This window comes from Tenrec ecaudatus, chromosome 2 (genome assembly GCF_050624435.1).
Source record: "Tenrec ecaudatus isolate mTenEca1 chromosome 2, mTenEca1.hap1, whole genome shotgun sequence".
In the NCBI taxonomy this organism is placed as follows: Eukaryota; Metazoa; Chordata; class Mammalia; order Afrosoricida; family Tenrecidae; genus Tenrec; species Tenrec ecaudatus.
The window spans coordinates 186,851,209-186,870,009 of NC_134531.1; the positions used below are offsets into that span (position 1 = coordinate 186,851,209).

Sequence of the window (18,801 nt, forward strand, 5' to 3'; positions counted from 1 at the left end):
CCACCTCCCTCAGCATCAACACACCTTCCTGGGGGGAGCAGGCTTCTGGAAACCCAGCCGTGGGATCCCCTGGGTCCCTTCCTTCTCTGCCTATGAGCACCCCTGGCTGCAGCCCCTGACTGTTCTAAAAGGCGGGGAGGGAGACTGGGAGGCCCCATGGTCCTCCCCACCCTGCCCCTGGTTGATGGCACGAGGTTTATAGTCAGGATCTCACTTCATCTTGGTTGCAAACCTGCAGGGCAGGTGGGCAGGATGATCCGGGTGTGACCCAGGGGGAAGGCTCGGAGCTGGATGATGGTCCCATCTGACCCCATAGTCCACAGTTGTCCCATTTCACCCTGCGTCTGTCTGCATGGAGGCCTGTGAGAGCCATTTACCAGGGGAGTGTGGGAAGCACTGGGGGTGGGAGGGTGGGGGAGAGCGGTTTTGCGTCAGCACAGGGCAGTGTTTTGAAGGATGAGTATGAGATGTGTCCTGGGGTCTTTTAGCCCCCATGTGGTTGAAGGGAAAGGAGCCACGGTGGTGTAGTGGTTCCGCATTGGGCTGCTGAGTTCAGTGGTTCAAAACCACCAGCTTCTCTGTGGGAGAAAGATGAGACTTACTGATCCCATAAAAACCCCCAGCCTCAGAAACCCAAAGGGGCAATTCTAGACCGGCGTGTAGAGTTGCAATGAGCAGAATTGACTTGATGGCATCGAGTTTAACGTGGTTTTGGGGGGAGGGGATGGTAGATGGCTCCCATCTGACTGTCCGTTTGCCGCACGGTGGTGGCTTTTGTGTGATGTGATGCTGGAAGCTTGCCACTGGCATTTCAAGAGCCTGGTGGACAGGCTTCAACAGAGCGTCCAGGCTAAGATGGGTAGGAAGAAAGGCCTGGCAATCTACTTCCAAAACTTAGCTGATGAAAACTCTAAGGCTCACACTGGTCCAGTCTGCGATTGATCGTGGGGACGGTGCAGGACCGGGTAGCTTTCTGTTCCATCGTGTCCACTGTGCACCTTGAAGCGAGGTCTACCGAAGGGCATCTCCCGACGAGTTGCAGACTGTCCCTGGCTGGCCACCATTCAGTGCTTCCCTGTGCCCCTTCTGGAAGGCGGTGCTGCCGGGGCGGGTGTCTGCACACTGGGCAGGACGTGGGAACGAGGGTGGCCTCCTTTCCATTAGTCTAAGTGGCAATGACCTGAAAACCTCAGTGCTTTGAGCAGCACCTTAGTCTGCGCCGGGATGTCCCCAAAGAGCGTGGGCTGTGGTACCCTGTGCTCTGACACCCTGTGCTCAAGCCGGAGAAGAGGCCTGGGGGTCAGAGGAGGCTCTAGAGGAAGCTTCATGGACCAGGTCTCAGGGCGGTGTCTTCCCTTCGGCGCCCACTCCCCATCCTGAACCGCAGCGGAGGGTGTGGGGGTGAGCGTAGTGGAGCATGTGCCCCGAGGAAAAGACCAGACGTGCTTTCAGGAGTGTGGGACGCCGCCATGCTGACCGAAGGCAGAAGTGCCCCAGCTGTCCCCCATCTGGCACATCTTTGTAATATCTGGCTTATTCCTAAATGGTGTATTCTTTGCTTAATATTGTTCTTTACTCGGTCTTTTGGACTTACTATTTTTATTTTAGAATATAACTTGGTAGCATCTTTGCGAATGGAAAAGCCGTGTCACTTCCCGTAAACACAGAATCACCTTGCGAATCATCACAGCGTGATTCAGTTCTGGTTTGCTAGTGGTGCCTGGCAAAGTTTCCAAGTCTGTTAAAAAAGAAAAATAAAAAAGAAAGGAATTGGGAAGTGCTGTCTTGGAAGAGGTACGGCCGAAATGTTCCCTGGAAGCAGGATGGTGAGTCTGAATCTCGTGTACTTCGGACATGCTGTCAGCGACCAGTCCCTGGTGAAGGACGCCATGCTTGATAAAGCAGAGGGTCTATGAAGAAGGAGACTTTCGGTGAGATGGGTTCGCAGAGTGGCTGCAGCAGGGGCCTCAACTGCCACAGCACCAAGGAGGCTGGCGCAGGGCTGGGCAGTGTTCTGTTCTCTTGTACTTTGGGTCTCTGAGTCAGAACCCCCTCCATGGGCCCAGCAGCAGCAGAGCGAGGAGATGTTAAAAGCCTGTTCCGTGGATTAGAAGGCGCTGGGTGGTGCCAGTGGCTGCGAGGTGCACCGCTAACCAGTCGGATGGAGGTCGAAGTCCACCAGAGGGACGTCGGAGGAGAAGCCTGCAGTCCACTTCTGAAGATCAGCCACGGAGAACCAACTGAGCACAGGTCACCACGAATAAGCATCCGCTCAGCCACCGGCCTGTTTCACCACCTGGAAACTTTCCTCTCTAAAGGATCTCTCGGAATTCGCAGAACCCTGCTGTTGAGTGGCACCGACAGGCCGGTCTCTGTGCCGTGAGCAGCCCTGGTGTCCACGGTGATACGGGCCTGAGTGTTGGGAAATGCTGGCTTGGGGACAGCTGGCACACAAAAACCAAACTCACTGCCCTCGAGCCCTCGCCACCTCAGAGTGACCCGAGAGGACAGAGCAGAGTGAATTGTTCCTGGGAGTTTCCGAGACTGCAGGAATAGAGAGCTCCTCTTTCTCCCAAGGAGTAGCTGGTGGTTTCAAACTGCTGGCCTTGACATTAGCAGCCCAGCGTGTAACCACCGCACCGAAGGACAGGAGTTAAGGGCTCCCCAGTCTGCAGAGCACTTGGGCACCATGCCAGGCAGCCCCCCCAGCTCTTCCTCAGGGTCGCCTTTTCTCACCCCGGAGATCACCCCGGAGATCACTTAGCACCACTGCAAGGAGGTGCTGGTGTGGTTAGTCATTTCACGTCTGCACCCCAAGATAGGGCCGTTATCTGTTTGCTCATCGCTGACGCTCTCTGAACCCAGCGTCTGCACACGGCAGATGCGCAGGAGGGCGGGAGCCAGTCAGGCCTCCAGTCTGAGGCTAGGAGGCCTATGCACGCACGCACACATGCACACGCACTCTCCACACCACACTCACGAACCCCCTCTGAATCCCAAACTTGGCACGCTCACACCGTGGAGAGGGGTCTGGTGCTTTGTTGCTGTCTCTGGAAACCGTTTCCGCGTTTCTCTAGGAGTGTAAGTGCCGCCGAAAGACATGGTGCCTCTGGCAGTGGGCATGGCAAGGGCTTCTTCCTGCTGTCCTCGGGGGGTTGGGAAGTCAGCTCCTGCCCAGGGCCTTGCCTTCCGCTGGCTGGAAATGTGCTATGAGCCCCCAGTCTGAGGGAGGGGACCTGGGAGGATGGGGGCAGCTGGGGTAGCACACCCTCCGCACAGGCTGCAGGCTCAACCGGCCCCATCTTGAAGAAGCAGACGGAAGCTTGGAGAGGTTGGAAGCTTGACCCAGAGTCACGCCACGCGGAAGGGAACAGAACCAAGCCCCAAACGTAGACCTTCTGGCCCCAAGCCCATGCTTTCTAGCAGACTTCTTGGTCCTAGAACCCCCCATTGCTCAGTTTTCACTTGAGCAACTCTCTTAGCTGGCAGGTCTAACCGCCCCCCCGAGGTTCTGGTTCATTTTGGTAATCTGCATTTCCCACACATGTACGCAGTGAGAATCAGGATCAGGTAAGTTAGGGAAACCCTGGGTACGGGTTTCCCCGCTGTGATTCACAGATGACGCCATCCGAGTACCGCTGATCTTAATTAACTTGATAAAACAAAAACAAAACCCAGTGGCTGTCAAGCGGGCACTGACTCATGGCCACCCCGTGCCTGTCAGAGGAGGACTGTGGGTTTCCAGTACCTGATTTCCTTGGAGGTGGATCTCCAGGCCTTTCTTCCAAGATACCTCTGAGGGCACACAGCCCCTAGCCTTTCCGCTAGTGCCCGGGCACTTGAGGTGAATGCCTTGTGGTCATCACAAAAGCCTCTGAGAGGGCTGTAGACAACTCTGGGAAGATGACTGTGGTCTGGGGAGGCTAGCTTTCTCTGTAGATGAGATCACTAAGGCTCAGAGGGGTTGAGTGACAGATCTGGGCTCACCCAGCTGAGAAGGAGCCACTGGACACGACACGGGTTTTCTTGTTTGACCCCACTGTTTTCTCCTCGTTTCCCAGGGGAGTCCTTTCTATCTTGACGAGCGCTCTCTCGGTCCTCAGATGTTTTCAGATGCCAGCTATGGCTTTTGACTCTGCACGGTCCAGTGACAAAAGCTGACCCGTTCTTAGCACCCAGGTGTCCTGGGAGGGAGTGGGGGAAGACACCGAGGGTGCCCGCCACTAGGGGTGGTGGTAGCAATGGAAGTACACTCACTGAGCATCCATCCCCTGGGGGTAACAGGAGCGCACCACCTGCAGTAAGGGGATTACCTCCTTCAGGTCTCATCTCAAAGCCATGAGATGGGGCTTCTGCTTCGCCCTCTTACAGCTTTTGAAAGCAAGGTGGCGATTGGTCCTCGTGTTGGTGTGTGTGGAGCTGCCAGGCTGATTAGAGCCAGTCTGGGAGGGCTCCTGGGATTGGGGAAGTCAGCCGCTTCATTCTGGTGTTGGGGGATCTGAGAGCTGAAGGGTGCTGCCCGGATTTACCCAGCAAACCAGACGGCGAGAGTTGGCCCCAGCTTGCAGGCCCACACGGCTTTCCCCAGCACACCGTCAGTTGGCCCAGCTGCAGCGAAAGTGGGCCGCACTCGAGGGCAGCTAGTTTGTCAGAGCTGAGTGAGCCTTGAGTCAAAGGAGGCAGGAGAAGGTTCACCCTCCTGCCTCTCCCTGCCCCGCCCCACCCTGCCCCCCTCAGGGCTCGCTCACTGGGGCCGCACTGTCGGCACTGCACTTGGGCCTCTGCCTGCCCCACACTCCTGGTCTCTCCTCTTGTCCTACAGCCACTGCTGCCTCTGGGACAGTCCTGCAGGAGGCGCTGGGGAGGGCGGGGGTGGTGGTGGTGCACTGTGGCGGAAGGTGGAGAAGGCACAGGGCTTTGGGGCCTGCCGGGCCCGGGTCCCAATCCTGCCACTTGCTGTGTGCCCAACAACCCCCTTCGCCTCGCCGAGCCTGCTTTCTGACGAGCAAGTGAGAGTGACCCCGAGGTTGCTGTGAGGGGCTAAGCACGTAGTAGGTCCTCGTTCCTGGGGTGGCGCAAATGGGTCGTCCTCAACTCCTAAGGGCAGAGTTGGCCGTTCAGATCTACGCAGCAGTGCCGTGGAAGAAAGGCCTGGCGTTCTGCTTCCGATGATGACAACTGCCGAGAACGCTGTTGAGTGCACTCCTGCTTCGAAACTCGGACCTTGAGTCAGAACTGAGTCGATGGCGGTGGGTTTCGTGTTTTAGGTTCTAATTCAATGTCAGGGCTTCCTTTTCTTCTTTGCTCGTTTGTGAAACGTCTGGCAGACCCGATCTTCCAACACAGAGATTGCAAACTGATAGCTTGGGGCGCTGAGTTCTACCCACAGATCACAGATGTGGTCATTTGGCTCTTGTGTTTAAAACCAGCAGAACTTACTACCAGCATTTTCGAGGTGGGAGACTTCACGTGAAAATCTGAATGTCTATCTACCTGCTGTGGGTAAAGGGCTTCGACCACCATGGTCACCTGGCTGCCCAGAGCCTTTGAAGAGGGGCACTCCCTGCGGACGGGCACATGCTCTCTGGCCCCCTCCACCCACTGCCCCTTATTCTTCACACCCAGTCTGTCTGACACCTGCAGCCTGGTTCGCCAGGTGCCAGCCGGCGGGGTCAGGGAGCCTGAGGGAAACAGGCACAAACAGAAGTTGGGCTGGGCAGAGCCCTGGGACATTGGACCCCTGCAACCTGAGTGGACTGGGTCTGGACCAGGCAGTGGGGATGGTTGCCCGGGGGCTGCCCGTGGCCTGTGGACCTCCCTGAAGCATGAGGTCCCTCTCAGGATGAAACCTGAATCTACCAGGCACCCTTACAGGCTGTCCTGTTGGGGTCCCAAGACAGGCCCTCAGGGTGCACTTGATCCAGTGTCCTTGGCTCTGTGTCCAGTGTCCTTGGCTCTGTGTCCTGTGTCCTTGACTCTGTGTCCTTGGAACTTGCTAAACTGTCCCGTGCCTCAGTTTCCTCATGTGTGTAATGAGACTAGCCAGTTACCAGTGTGGGCACATTGGTACGACACAGGGTGACCGCATGCGTCTGTGTTTCAGAGCAGGACAGCCCCAGAGGGCTCTGGGAGCTGACTGCCAGGCCTTTCCTCCAAGAGCTCTGGGAGGACTCCACCTTTCAGTTAGCAGCTGAGCGTGCTAGCCCATAGGCAGTGCCCAGGGACTTTAAAGGGGAGTGCTGGGGTGGTTAGTGCGTCTGCCCAAGCACACCAGTGTCATTAACGGCCGTCGTTTCCATGCCCACTCGTGGGGACTGACTGCCTCATGGTGTGCAGAGGAGAACTGTGCTCCATGGCCGCGACTGTTTGGAAGCATCGGCAGACCTTTCTCCCAAGGGGCCATCACCCTCTCACCTAGCAGGGGAGCACTTAAGTGTCTGCGCCATCCAGGAGCTTGACGCATGGTCAGCGCTGCTGGACGTCTGCTGCTAACAGGGCACCATCCCCCCTAGGTTTGCTCAGGCGCTTCTTGACTTGGGCTGTTAGGGCTCCTGCCGGGTGAGCCGCGTCTGAAGATCCAGAGCAGGGACGAGAGCGAGTGGCCCAGCCGATGGGAACTGCCCGGGCCAGGCCCATTATCGCCGTGTGACCCCGAAGGCAGTGCTGCGTTTCTCGTGCCCCCACTTTGAGCCCAGCACTTTACAGTCCTCCACCCCAGCGCCCCCCGCCGACCCCGGGGAGGGGGTAGAGAGAAGGGGAATTGAGGCCAGAGGTGGCTTTGAACTGTCCAGAACTTGGGCATAGTCATCCCAGATGTCAGCTGATGAGCCTGGGGACCTGGTTTCTGCTGACCAGTGTCTTCTGACCCAGGGTCTTATGAGCATGATGCCACTGTGGGCTGGGGGCTCGGGCAGGGTGTTCTCTTTCTGAAAAAGGACCAGTGGTCTTTGGGGGACCATACAGACTAGTGGTTAGGGCTTGGTCTCTGGAATGGGGCCACTCTAAGCTGTCAGGGCCATGAAAGCAGAGACTGGCTCTGTCCTGCTCTTTGCAGGCACCCCTGTGGCCACAGCCAATTCTGAGCCCGAGGGCCCAGGCGTAGGGTGGAGCTGAGTGCCACTGGCTGGTCGGTTTTTCAGGTAACATTTTATGGTATTTCTGATGAAGGGTCACTGGGCGGCTTGCGTTCCATTCCCTTCAGCCACTTGCACCCACGTTGTTCAGTGGCATGGGTCACATGTTGTACCATGCAAGTGCATGCAGAGAGAGGCACTTAGTACACGTGGAGGTGAGCCTGACGTGGCTTGCACACGTATTCTCTGTGTTGGGATCCGGAGACTCCCCGAGACAGATTCAACACTTGGACTTCTTACTGGAATGGGTAACCCCCAGAGGACACAGGGCACATGGGTTTGGCCAGGGTGGGCGCCTCTGGAGAGGGGTGCCCTGCTTGTCAGAGAAGTGTTACTTGCTGTGTACAAGAGCGTGAGTATGAACGTGTGCCGCTGTGAAAGTGAGTGTTCCCATCTTTGCGGCCGGCCCACAAGGGAGCCATCAGTGCCCCCAGCCAATGCCACTCAGGGTCCCCATGTAGGCGCGTGGGGTGCGAACTCTGCACCCACTAGCACAGTCTCAGCAGGCTGAGCAAGTTGTCCTGAGTCCTTACTATCTGGGGAAATAGCACCCAGAAGCCACGGGACGCCGCTGGGTGTGCTCTGAGTGGCAGCAGCCCCGGCGACATGTGCACAGCTCCTGGACCCGCCCCAGCCTCCAGTAGAAGCCAAGAGAGGAGCCTGCGCCTGTTGAAATGTGGAGATCCTCCCCAAACTCCCAAGGGGCTGGCTGGCCCTGCCTGGAGAGGGTGCCTTCATGGTGCCTCTGCCAGGCTCCTTTCGGCTGTTGTCAACACGCAACATTTCTCGCACTGACCCCTGTGTCCGCCTTGTCAGGCAGGGGTCACCCCAGGTGACAGATGGGAAAATGGAGGCCTGTCTGCCTACCTGGTTGGTGGTGGTTTGTGGCTAGAATCCTGGTTCCTGGGGCCCACGTGAAGGCTGTGCTGGAGGAATTTGGGCTGGACCTCCGTGACTGAAGCAGCCCTGGGGTGTGGGGTGTGTGTGGGGGGCGGTGTTGTTGGGAATGGCCAGGAGAGTGGGACATGCAAGCAGGGACTTGGGTCTCACGGTTCAGTTTGTACTCTGGCCCTGCCGCTGGCCCAGCCAGTGAAGCAGCCTCTTCCCCTGCTGGACTGCCTTCTGTCTCTTCAGCTATGAGATGGGGACTGGAGCGGGACATCTCTGAGGTCACTGGAGCAGGGTACATCGCGAGCTACGGATCTTGTTGCCTCAGGCATGTTGGAAGTCAGTCAGTCTCGGCTCGTTGCTCTGCTTTTTCCGAGGGCAGTGGTGGCTCCGTGGCAGAATGATCGCCTTCCAGGCAGTAGCCACAGGTTCGGTTCCCAGCCAGCGCACCTCCCCTCTGTCCATCCACGGAGGCGTCTGTGTCGTTATGATGCTGAAGAGGTCTCGGTAGAGCTTCCTGACTTAAGGTAGACTAGGAAGAAAGACCTGGTGACTGCATCCACAGTCAACCACTGAAAACCCTGTGGATCATCACCCTGTGATCTGTGTCCGCTCCGCTTGTGGGACAGTGAAGACCAGGGCCGGGTCTCACCCCGTTGTGCCGGAGTCCACAGAAGTGGAGGGCTGGTTCCACAGCCGTTTACAACTACAACAAATTATCAAGCCTTGGGACGTTGTTACAAAAGCCATCTCAGGGGCAGAGACTATCTGTAGATGTGCCTGTGTGCGCTGCCCCCCAGTGAGAGAGGACCTCACGGATCTGGGGGGTCAGGCCCCCATTGTAGAGATGAAACCACCGACTCTGTATCTTGTCCACAGGCATTCACAAGGGCCATGTGGCTCTGGGAACGAGCTCATTCAGAAATACCTGGGCCTCTGTTCCCACGGTGGCTGGTGGAGGTGGTGACCTTGGGCGGGAGCAGCCGTGGGATGGGATATTACAGGTCCTTGTGCCGCCTACCACCTCCCCTGACTGGCATTTCCTAGGGTACCAGGAAGCACCGCCAGGCAGGACGGGTGAGGATGACTCCTGGTTCACAGAAGGGCGGTGAGGGCGGGGAGAACACAAGCCTACCTGCTTCCCATACCTGGACCTCGACATACCCCCCATGTCACTGGTGGTGGCTTGGGCGGACCCCAGCTCCCACCCAGCATGCGTCTGCTGAGATGGCCTCTGTGTCACAGGCACTTTGTTCATGTGCTCCGTCACCCTCTGCTGGCCTAGGGTGCCGAGGTGACCGCTCAGATGTGCCCCCTACTCTGTCCTCCCCCACGTCCCCTTGATAATGTATAAATTCTTCTTTTTTCTTCGTGTTTTACACCGACTGCTGTCTCATTTCACCCACTTTTCTGCTGTCCATCCCCCTGGGATGGGGCCATACGTCGTCGATCATTGTGATCAGCTTCCCCTTCCTCCCCCACCTTCTCTTACCCTCTTATCACTGCTCCCCTTATTGGTCCTGAAGGGTTTATCTGTTCTGGAGTCCCTGTGTTGTGAGCTCTTGTCTGTACCAGTATACATGCCCTGATCTAGCCAGATTTGTAAGATACAATTGGGGTCATGGTAGAGGTGGGGGTGTGTGCTCTTTACGCCTCCCCCATCCCCCCAGCAAGCAAGGTGGGAGTTGAGGGGCAGGGGGAGCAGGCTCCTGCACTGCTCACTGCCAGCACAGCCTGGGCCCCTGGCCAGCTCACATTTGCTGGCTCTTCTGATGTCCAGACTTTTTGCCAAGAGGCCTCTTTGATTCACATTTTCCACATCGACTTTCATGTTTTTGAAAAGTTTGACCTTCAATTAATTAATCACATCACTTATTAAATTGTAAGTCTCCTCCCATTAAATTAAGATGGGACGATGGACCAGTGGCTTAGTTCGTGGCCGGTCAGCAGGAGGGAGCTAGACAGCACTCGGACCCTGAGGAAAGACACGTGCGTGCTTTCCAAGTGTGTCCTGTGCCCTTTCCGTGAGGGCTGTGCTGGGAGAGAGAGGAGGGTTCACAGCCAGGCTAGCGACGCCGTGGAGGGCTAGGAGGCAGCCCTGGGAACTAGGAGTAGGCGCAGAGCCCTATTGGAGGGATGGGGAGAGAGGTGAGATCCCCTAGGCCATCCTGGAGAAGAGCAAATCCATGATCGTGTGTGCACAGGCCGGCGAGGGTAGTCAGGAGGGCTTCCCGGAGGAAGGACATGTGAGAGAGGAGTGGGATTGGAGTCAGGGAAAGGAAGGGTGGCAGTCCGGCTGAGGGTCTGCAGTTCAGTGAGCATTGGGGGGTGGGGATCATGACGTATGGCAGGTAGGAGGTTTGACAGCTGGGTGAGCCGGGCCAAGTCTGTAGAAGAGCTGGAAGAATCTGGTTTGGGCATTCTATCAGGCAATGGGGAGCCAAAGCAGGTTCTTGAGCAGGAATGGCACCCAGGAGAGAGAGGGATCAAGTGAGTGTGACCACTTCTTTGGGTGTGGAAGACCGGGAGCTGAAAACTCCTGGGCAGGGATTAGTGCTTTCCCCAAAGACAGGGTCACCCTGTGGGGTGACTGCCCCTGACTCAGATCCCCGAGGAGACTGGAGGTGGACCCACGCCATCTCCTCACTGTGTGCCTCTTAGGGTCGGTGTCTGTTGTCTAGGCCTGGGCCCGTGCACAACAGCAGAAGCACCGCCCAGTCCCATGCCAGCTCCATGGAAACTGAGGCTCTCTGTCACTGAGGCCCACTGCCCTCATCCCTGTCTGTAAGTTAGGTCACTCCTTCCAGGCTGTACAGGGAATTAAACCATGCATTTAAAATGTACAACACTCCCTGCTCACATTTGGAAAGCAGTCTGGCCATCGTGACCAGAGGCTGGGGTCCTGAAAACTTCACAGCTGGGAATTTTTTAATTTTTTGGAAAAGTAGTTTGGGGGGTCAGGGTTGCTAGTGGCTCTTGTTAGGAACATGTTGAAGTTCATTAAAATAGGACAGTAGAGAACATAGCCATGATGCTATGGGGACATCTGTAAGCTGTTTTCCGTTAAGTGAGCTGGCTGATGCAGGTGAGGCAGTGGGCACTGGACTTGGCTGGGCTGGATCTTGCCCTTTCACTTCCCATCTCCTTGGGCTGTTTGTTCAGTCATTCACTCATTCATCCAGTTACTCATTCACACATCCATCGATAGATGTTCAGGCCGGTCTCTGGGGCCCACTGCCCACGTGAAGTCTTTAGTTTCAGCAATTAAATCAACTGCCCAATTACAGGCCTATGTGTCTGTTGCCGTGAGCAGCTCCGATGGCACAGTGGTTAAGTGCTCAGCTGCGCATCGCGAGGTTGGTGGTTCGAACTGCCCAGAAGCTCCACAGGAGAAAGATGGGACTGCTCCTTTCAGGATTCCAGTCTTGGAGACCCCAAGGGGCAGTTCTGCACTGCCCTGCCCACCACTACACTCTGGGTCCAAATCCACCGGGCAGCACTGGCTTAGGTTTTTTGATGGGGTCTGAAGGCTCGAAGGGAAACCACAGGGGACATGCAGACGGATCTGGAGAGCCCAGGGAAGCTCACTGGGGTGATGGCGAATGTCTGCTGGAAGGTACTTAGGGGCCACTAGGCCACTGACGGGGAGTGGGTGCATGACAAGGAATTTGTCCTGTAGCCTAAGAACCACCAGCTGGCTGCTGTGGTGTCACCCCTGCCTCATGGCCACCACGGGTATGTCAGAGTAGAGCTGTCCTCCCTCCGTGTGTGTATGGAGGTGTGTGTGTGTTGGGGGGGGGCACGTGGATATCCAGCAGTGATAGATCTCCAGGCCTTTCTTCTGAGGTGCCTCTGTGTGGGCAGAGAGCCTTTGGTCTGAGCAGATGGTCAAGAAAAGCTCACTCTGGAATGAAGAGCGTGGATGGGTGGGGAGAGGGATGACACCTATCTCCCATACCAGGCTGTCTTTTCTGAGCGTAAACTAGGGAAGTGATTCACTAGGGGCCAGACCCCCGAGGTGCTGCAGAAGCAGGTCACAGGCACCAGCCTGAGCCCCTAAGCTCAAGGTGGGGTTAGGAGCCTGTGCTGCACTGCCCGCTGGCCTGGGGCAGCTTCTAAGGCAGTAGGAGCAGGGCTGGGTGCCAGGCGGGGTCGCGGGCAGTGCTCACAGTTAACGCGAGCGCTGCTTCCTGGACAGCTGGATGTGCAAGCCCACTCTTGATAAAAGGCCAGGTGGCCTGCTGCTGACAGCCCAGCCACTGAAACCGAGTCAGAGTTGATGCCACCGCACAGGTCGACCAGCTGTGTGCCAGCCGGCTCCCTGCCCATGAATACCCAGGGCCTTCCCCATAGCACCCTGAAGGCATGCCTGGGACTGCCCTGGGGTCCAAAGAGAGAAGGCACGGTCAGGAGCCTGGGAAGTGTTTGCCCAACACCCCTGGACCCCAGCCTGCTGGGTGTTTTAGGCCCAGTTTCCCACCAGGGAGGGCATGGGGGTGGCACTGAAGCCCTTGAGACTCATGGGAAGGACAGTAATCAGAGAGCAGTAGGTCAGAATAGGATTTTTTTTGGAGGGGGGGTCGGGAAATGTCTGCATGGGGTTGGGACGCCCTGAGTAGTGAATGTCAGAAGATGATAGGGCCACCGTCCTGTGCCAGGCCTGATTCCTTCCTTGCTGCCTGGGACCTCCCAGGCCTGAGTGGGCAGCAGGGGGTCTTCCTGGGCCACTCGGACCCCTGTACACCCATGCCCCAAGGGTCCTCCCCCCATTGTCCTCCTGGTTCTTGGGTTGAGGCAGGGCCACTCCCTGCAAATACCAGTCCCCTTACATGCTCATTTTTCCTCTATGATTTTCCTGTTTTGATGGCATTCAGCCTTGGCTGTGCATGCTCCCAAGAGGGGCCCATGTCCCAGGCCGGCTGGCCGGTCAGTCAGGAACCTTGTTCCCAGGCCCAGCCTCATAGCCAGCCTCATTCCTAATCCTTCCGCTTGGGCCAGAACCTTCCTGCTGTGTGAATGAGGCTGGACCCTCCTCCACCCCAAGGCCCCTGGCTCCTCCCCACCCCTCCACCTCCTTATCACCCTTCCCAGCCCTCTGAAAAGGGCACATTCCAGTACCCCTGCAACCCCCAATTAGCCACTACCACCGCCCTTCAGTTTTCTTCCTGACTGGGTTGGGGGTGGGGGGGACAGGAGGCAGGAGAGTTTACTAGAGGTCAAGGGCCCGCCAGCCTCTGAGCTTACTGCTAGGGGACCTGGTTCTCAGTCTCCCTGTGGGGAAAGCTTGGGGGTGATGCCCCTTAAAGGCTGTAACCTACCCACTCGCTCACTCACTAACTCGACAAACACACGGAGCACCTACTGTTGTAAGCACTGGGCATCCCGTGCTTGTCACAGGCCAGATACAAGAGCAGCGTTCATGTAAATCACATCATGGACTACACCTGCCTGCCCGCCCGGATGTCGCTGCTTTCACGACTCAATTCCGGAGGTTAGAACTGAGCTGTGAGCTGCCCGGGGCTGCGAGCCACCCCTCAGCCACTTCAGTAAGAATCCTGGGTCAAGCCCCTTTGGGACTCCAGCTTCCTGGGGCAGGGGATAGCTGCCCAGCTGGCCTTGCCAGGTGGCGGGACCAAGACAACACACCTAGGGAGCTGTGGCTCCTGGACTTGCAAACAAACTCCAAAGTCAGCTCTTGGGGATTCTGGATTATTTCCGGGCTGGATGAGCGCTTTTACTCCCCCCACCCCCACCCCCACCCTGCCGACTGCGTGCCTTGCCTTTAAGTCCTGCTGTGCCAGCAGGCTTCTTCTGAATTACCGGCTCTGCCAGGACAGCTTTTGTCTAAGGTATTTGTCCTGAATAATTACAAGCTTTTAATCTTACCTCTGACGCACATTTCACCATCCTGGGCTCCTCCTACATGTTTGTTCATTACTTATTCATCCTTTCAACAAACACCCTGTGCTTATGACCAGGCGCTGGGCCACGGAGGGGGCAGGGCCCACCCCTACCCTCAGGTATGTGAGGTGGGGAGCAGAGGGTGGGGGGAGGCGGGGCTGCCAGGGGAGACTTGGAAAGGCCTTGGTGAGGGTGGTGATGGTGATGGAACAGCCTTCTCAGGTGGCCTGAGCTCCCATCTCCTGTGTGTGTTTCTGCTCCCTGCTCTCCCAACTGGGAGAACCCCATGGACAGTGTCCTTCCCCCAACGTCCCCATGGTGATCCCTGTAGGGTGGTCATTGGCTGACTTTTGGAAGCCGATTGCCAGGTCTTTCTTACTGGTCTATCTTAATCTAGAGACTCTACTGAAACCTAGTCAGCCACCCAGTAGCGCTGGCAGGCAGACTGGTGGTAGCTTGGACATGAGGTGCCCTGGACAGAAATCAACTTAGGTCTCTTGCCTGGGAAGTGAGAATTCTATCGCTGTGCCATCAATCCCCCCTCTTCCCCCCACCCCCCTGCCGCCCCATGAGGAGGATCCAAACCAATCCCTGCCTTCTAGTCAATCCCACTCATCGAGTCCCTGCAGTATGACAGGGTTCTCAACGCTGTAAATCTTTACGCCTTCATGTCAGATTCCTCAAAGCCTCTGGTGGGCTCGAACCCTCGACCAGTTTAGCAGCCACGCGCTGAACCACCGCTCCACCGGGGTTCTTATGTGGTGGGTCATATCTGCTCCGTTGGCTGACTTTAAAGACAAGGAAGCTGAGACACAGTGAGCACAGCTAACTGACCACAGTCCTCTGGCGACAGGCAGGCTGGGGTTTGCACTTGGCCTTCCTGGCCTCCCAGTGTGTGCCCCGAGCATTGCAGCCAAGGACGGGGAGAGAGACCTCGCCGAGACTGGGGGCAGAGTCCAGGGCAGTGGGTGCCAGACAGGGAGTAGCCCTCGGCTAGCGTGGAGCTCACCCCGAGGAAGTGGGGCCCAGGGCCTTCCTGAGCAGGAGAGCCCCAGTAGGGTTTCTGGAGTGGGGCTGGGTGAGGAGTAAATCCGGGCATTCGTCACACCCGTGTTTCTCTGTGAGCACAAACACATCTCCCTGAGCCAGGGCCGGCCTTGCAGTGCATCTGGAGTTCTGCCTGCGGGCTGGCCCATGCCGTGTGGAGGAGGGGTCACTCAGAAAGGACCCAGTTCAAGGGACATAAGGCGGCCTGGCCTCTGCCGCTGACCTCTGGGGTCACCCTGGGTGAACCGCCATCCGCCCTCCTGGGCACTCTATGCTGTGCTTCAAATCCACCATGGCGAACGGTCCAGAGTCCTTGCCTGGCCTGCCGGGCCCTGCGTGATCTGTTCCCCCACTGGCCTGCTCCCCTACTCCTGCCACCCTGGCGGCTGCTGCTGCTGCCCCTGAGGTAGGTCACCACACTCCCAACTCAGCACTCCCTTGGCTGATGAATGCGCTCCCAGGCTCTGCCTGCTCTGAGGACCCCGCTCCTTTACCTCACTCGCTCTGTGTTCTCATTGCTCTTTCCTCCTTCAAGATAAGCTTGCCAACTCTCCCCTGGCTTTTCTGACCCCCTCCTTGAGCACAGCCAGTCCTCAAGGACATGGGCCAGCAGTGCCCCCACTGTGACCCGGGAACTCTCCAGTAAAGCTCTTGGGAAGTTGCATGGGCGTGTGGACTGCCTGATTCGCAGCAGCACCTCAGCACTGGTCAGCGAAGCCAGCGCCCAGACCCAGACCCGAATTGCCGGCCCGCGGCAGACTCGGTGGTTTCTGCGTTTTTGTTCGTATTTCGTGTCTGAAGCATCCCATTGTGCTGTAGGTGAGAGTAGTGCCTGCTGGCACAGTGGTTACGCAGTGGCCTGCGAGCTGCAATGCCAGCCGCTTGCTCATGGTGAGGAAGACGAGGCTTCCTACTCCCATACAGAGTTACAGCCTTGGAAACCCGCAGGGTTTCCTATAGGGTCGCTGGGGGTTGGCACGGACTCGATGGCATGGGGTGGAGGTGAAAGTTTGCACACGGTCCCCTCCCTGTTTCCTCCCCGGGTTCTGTTTCCAGTCTTCCTGTGGCCTTGCCTCTCCCTGCCTTCTCGCCGTTGGTGGTGGACACAGGTTGCATTTCGGTCTCGTGAGTGGCAGGTTCTCAGGAGCACATCCTTCACGGGAGTCATTGATTGTTTCCTGGGCCGAAGGGTGGCCTCCAAGGGTGTCTCGTGTTTCAGGTTGGAAGGTTGTCTTAGGGCAGCGGCTCTCAACCTGTGGGTTGTGACCTCTTTGGGGGGTTGAATGACCCTTTCACAGGGATCGCCCAATTCAAAACAGTAGCAAAATGACAGTTGTGAAGTAGCAACGAATATCATGTTATGGTTGGGGTGTCACCACCACATGAGGAACTGTCTGAAAGGGTTGTGTGGCATGAGGAAGGTTGAGAACCACTGTCTCAGGGCAACTGATCTTCCAAAGTGGGAGATACCGCCCCCTGGAGGATGCTGGCCTGACCCAAACCCAAACCCAACTCATTGCCATTGGGTGGATGCTGACACAGTGACTCGATAGGACAGGGTGGAACTGCCCCTGTGAGTGTCCAAGACTGTAACTGCTTATGGGAGGAAGCCCCGTCTTTCTCCCACGTAGCCACTGGTGGTTCCGAACCACTGACCTTTTGGATCACAGCCCAGCGCATCACCACTGCACCCGCAGGGCACCTGGGGTGACCTGGGGCTCTGCCAGAGCAGACACCTACATTTGATCCTGGGTGAGGGAGCACAAGCGTTTCACTGTTGGGTGGGCACTGAGTAATTTTATTTTTCGTTCTGAAAAGGGGCAGTAAGCCACATAAGTTTGGGAGCCTGTATGTGGTGGTCCTTCTAGCCCAGTGTTGTTGTCATTGGGGCGGCAGGTGGGGTGGAGCCAGGGAGGGAGGGAAAGAAAGAAGAAAAGGGGAAAAGTACAACCAGGTCCTTGCATGCCGGGGATTGTTAGTTCCGCTCTCCACACGAGTGTGTAGAAAGAGACGATCCCTCCCAAGGCCAACTTTGCCTGCTGGAAAGTTGTTACACGCCTGCCAAGGACTTTTATTTTAAGGTTTTTGTTTTTTAAAAGCACAGGTATTCCAACCAGTAGATGTAGAAAGAACCCTAGAAACAGAGAAATTGCCACTCGAACAGTGGGAATTGCTCCCGTTAGAATCCAATGCTGGCTGGTACAAGTAGGGAACCAGACACTAATAAGCCGCAGTGGGATAATGTCTTTAGTCTCGACACTAGCGCTGTGGTCATCAAACCAATTCCCCATGTGACAAAGTAAAGCTTCCCCTGTAGCGGACCTGAGCTGCTAATCTTGAGGTGAGCAGTGTGAACCCACCAGCCATTCTTTGGGAGAAAGATGAGGCTTTCTACTCCCGTAAGAGTTGCTGTCTCAGAAACCGTCAGGGGCAGTCCCTCTGCCCTGCGGGCAGCTGTGAGCCAGAATCGACTGGAAGGCAGTGAGTCGGGCAGTTTTTGGAATCTGTACGGGAGCCGGTCCGCAGTGCGTTCATCCTGAAGTGCCACTGGGTGGGTTTGAGTCACCCACTCTCAGCAGCCGAGTGAGTATCCGCTGTGTCACCAGGAGCTCTCTAAAGCCTCAGAATATCTCCCGCTACATGTTTCTTCACTGCAACTCTTAGCTTCCCGGTGGAGAATCCGGCAGCAGCCATCTGAACAAGGGTGGAATCCGGCGTCACCTGTCGTAGGGCCTAGTGACTTCACATGCCCCGAAAGCTGCCCCGAACAGGGTCCCTCCCTCAGTGGGGTGCTCCCCAGGGTGCATACCTTCTTCACCTAACCACCAGGAAACATCAGGCCAGCCCGCACACAGGGACGTGGCAAATGGCTCTTCAAAAGTGTCAGCGTCCCGGAAGGCGGAGAAGGATTCAGAGCCTGTCCCAGGTGGAGCAGGAAAAGGAGGCATGACAACTAGAGCCGGGCGGGGTTTCGGATGAGCTCCTACACTGGAAAGGTGGTCAAAGCCCAACACTGCCATCAAGTCGATTCAAACTCATTGTGACCCTTTAGGACAGAGTGGAGCACACCCTGTGGGTCTCTGAGACTGTAACTCTTCACAGGAGTAGAAAGCATCCTCTTTCTCCCACAGAGCTGCTGGTGGTTTTGAACTACCTACTCTGTGGTTAACAGTCCAACACAGCCATTATGCCAAAAGGGCTTGCTCACTCCATTCCATCCCACTCCACTCTACTCATTCACTGCCACCGATTCAAGTCAGACACCTAGCAGCCCTGTAGGACAGGGTAGAACTGCCCCTGTGGGTTTCTGAGACTTCATGGGGATAGAAGGCCTCATTTTTCTCCCGTGGGATAGCTAGTGGTTTAGAAACGCTGACCTTTATTATGGTTTGCAGCCCAGTGTGTAACCACGACACTACCGAGGGCAGTGTTGACATCACTGTGAAATGCAAACAGCCTGGAGTTGCATTGGAAAGAGGTCCCACCCTGAGCTTTGCGGAGCTCTGCGTGGTCTGTAAGCGGTGACAGTGGAGGGGCTGAGTGGAAGGTGTACGGAAGCGCTCTCACTGTGTGCAGGACTCTTTGGTTAGGCAAAAAATCTCCACATGAGCAGCTTGAAAGCACACTCAGTCATCAAGCAGAATGAAATCCAGGTCAGTGCACACATGGATGGCCCGTGGGAACATCATGCTGAGCCAGTCACGTAGGACACGTGTCCTCTGCTCCCACGTACAGGACATGCCCACACTAGGCAGGTGCACACAGACCAGACGTTATTAGTAGTCAGGGTGGGAGGGAGGCGGGTGCATGTGTGTGTGTGCGTGTCCACCAG

The 18,801-nt window shown here is 56.8% G+C and overlaps 1 protein-coding gene across 2 annotated transcripts in view; it reads left to right on the forward strand.

Moving 5' to 3' along the window:
- The window catches only part of ERGIC1 (endoplasmic reticulum-golgi intermediate compartment 1), a 128,670-nt gene that overhangs the window by 14,751 nt on the left and 95,118 nt on the right, over positions 1–18,801 (forward strand). Inside the window, exon 1 of one of the 2 annotated variants that reach the window (XM_075541953.1) lies at positions 13,965–14,041. The exons of the other annotated variant lie outside the window; for it this stretch is intronic. Within the exon in view, the coding sequence (XP_075398068.1) occupies positions 13,992–14,041 (50 nt within the window). The 5' untranslated portion in view covers positions 13,965–13,991. Of the gene's footprint in view, positions 1–13,964; positions 14,042–18,801 lie in introns of those variants that run through there. 2 annotated transcript variants of the gene reach the window in all.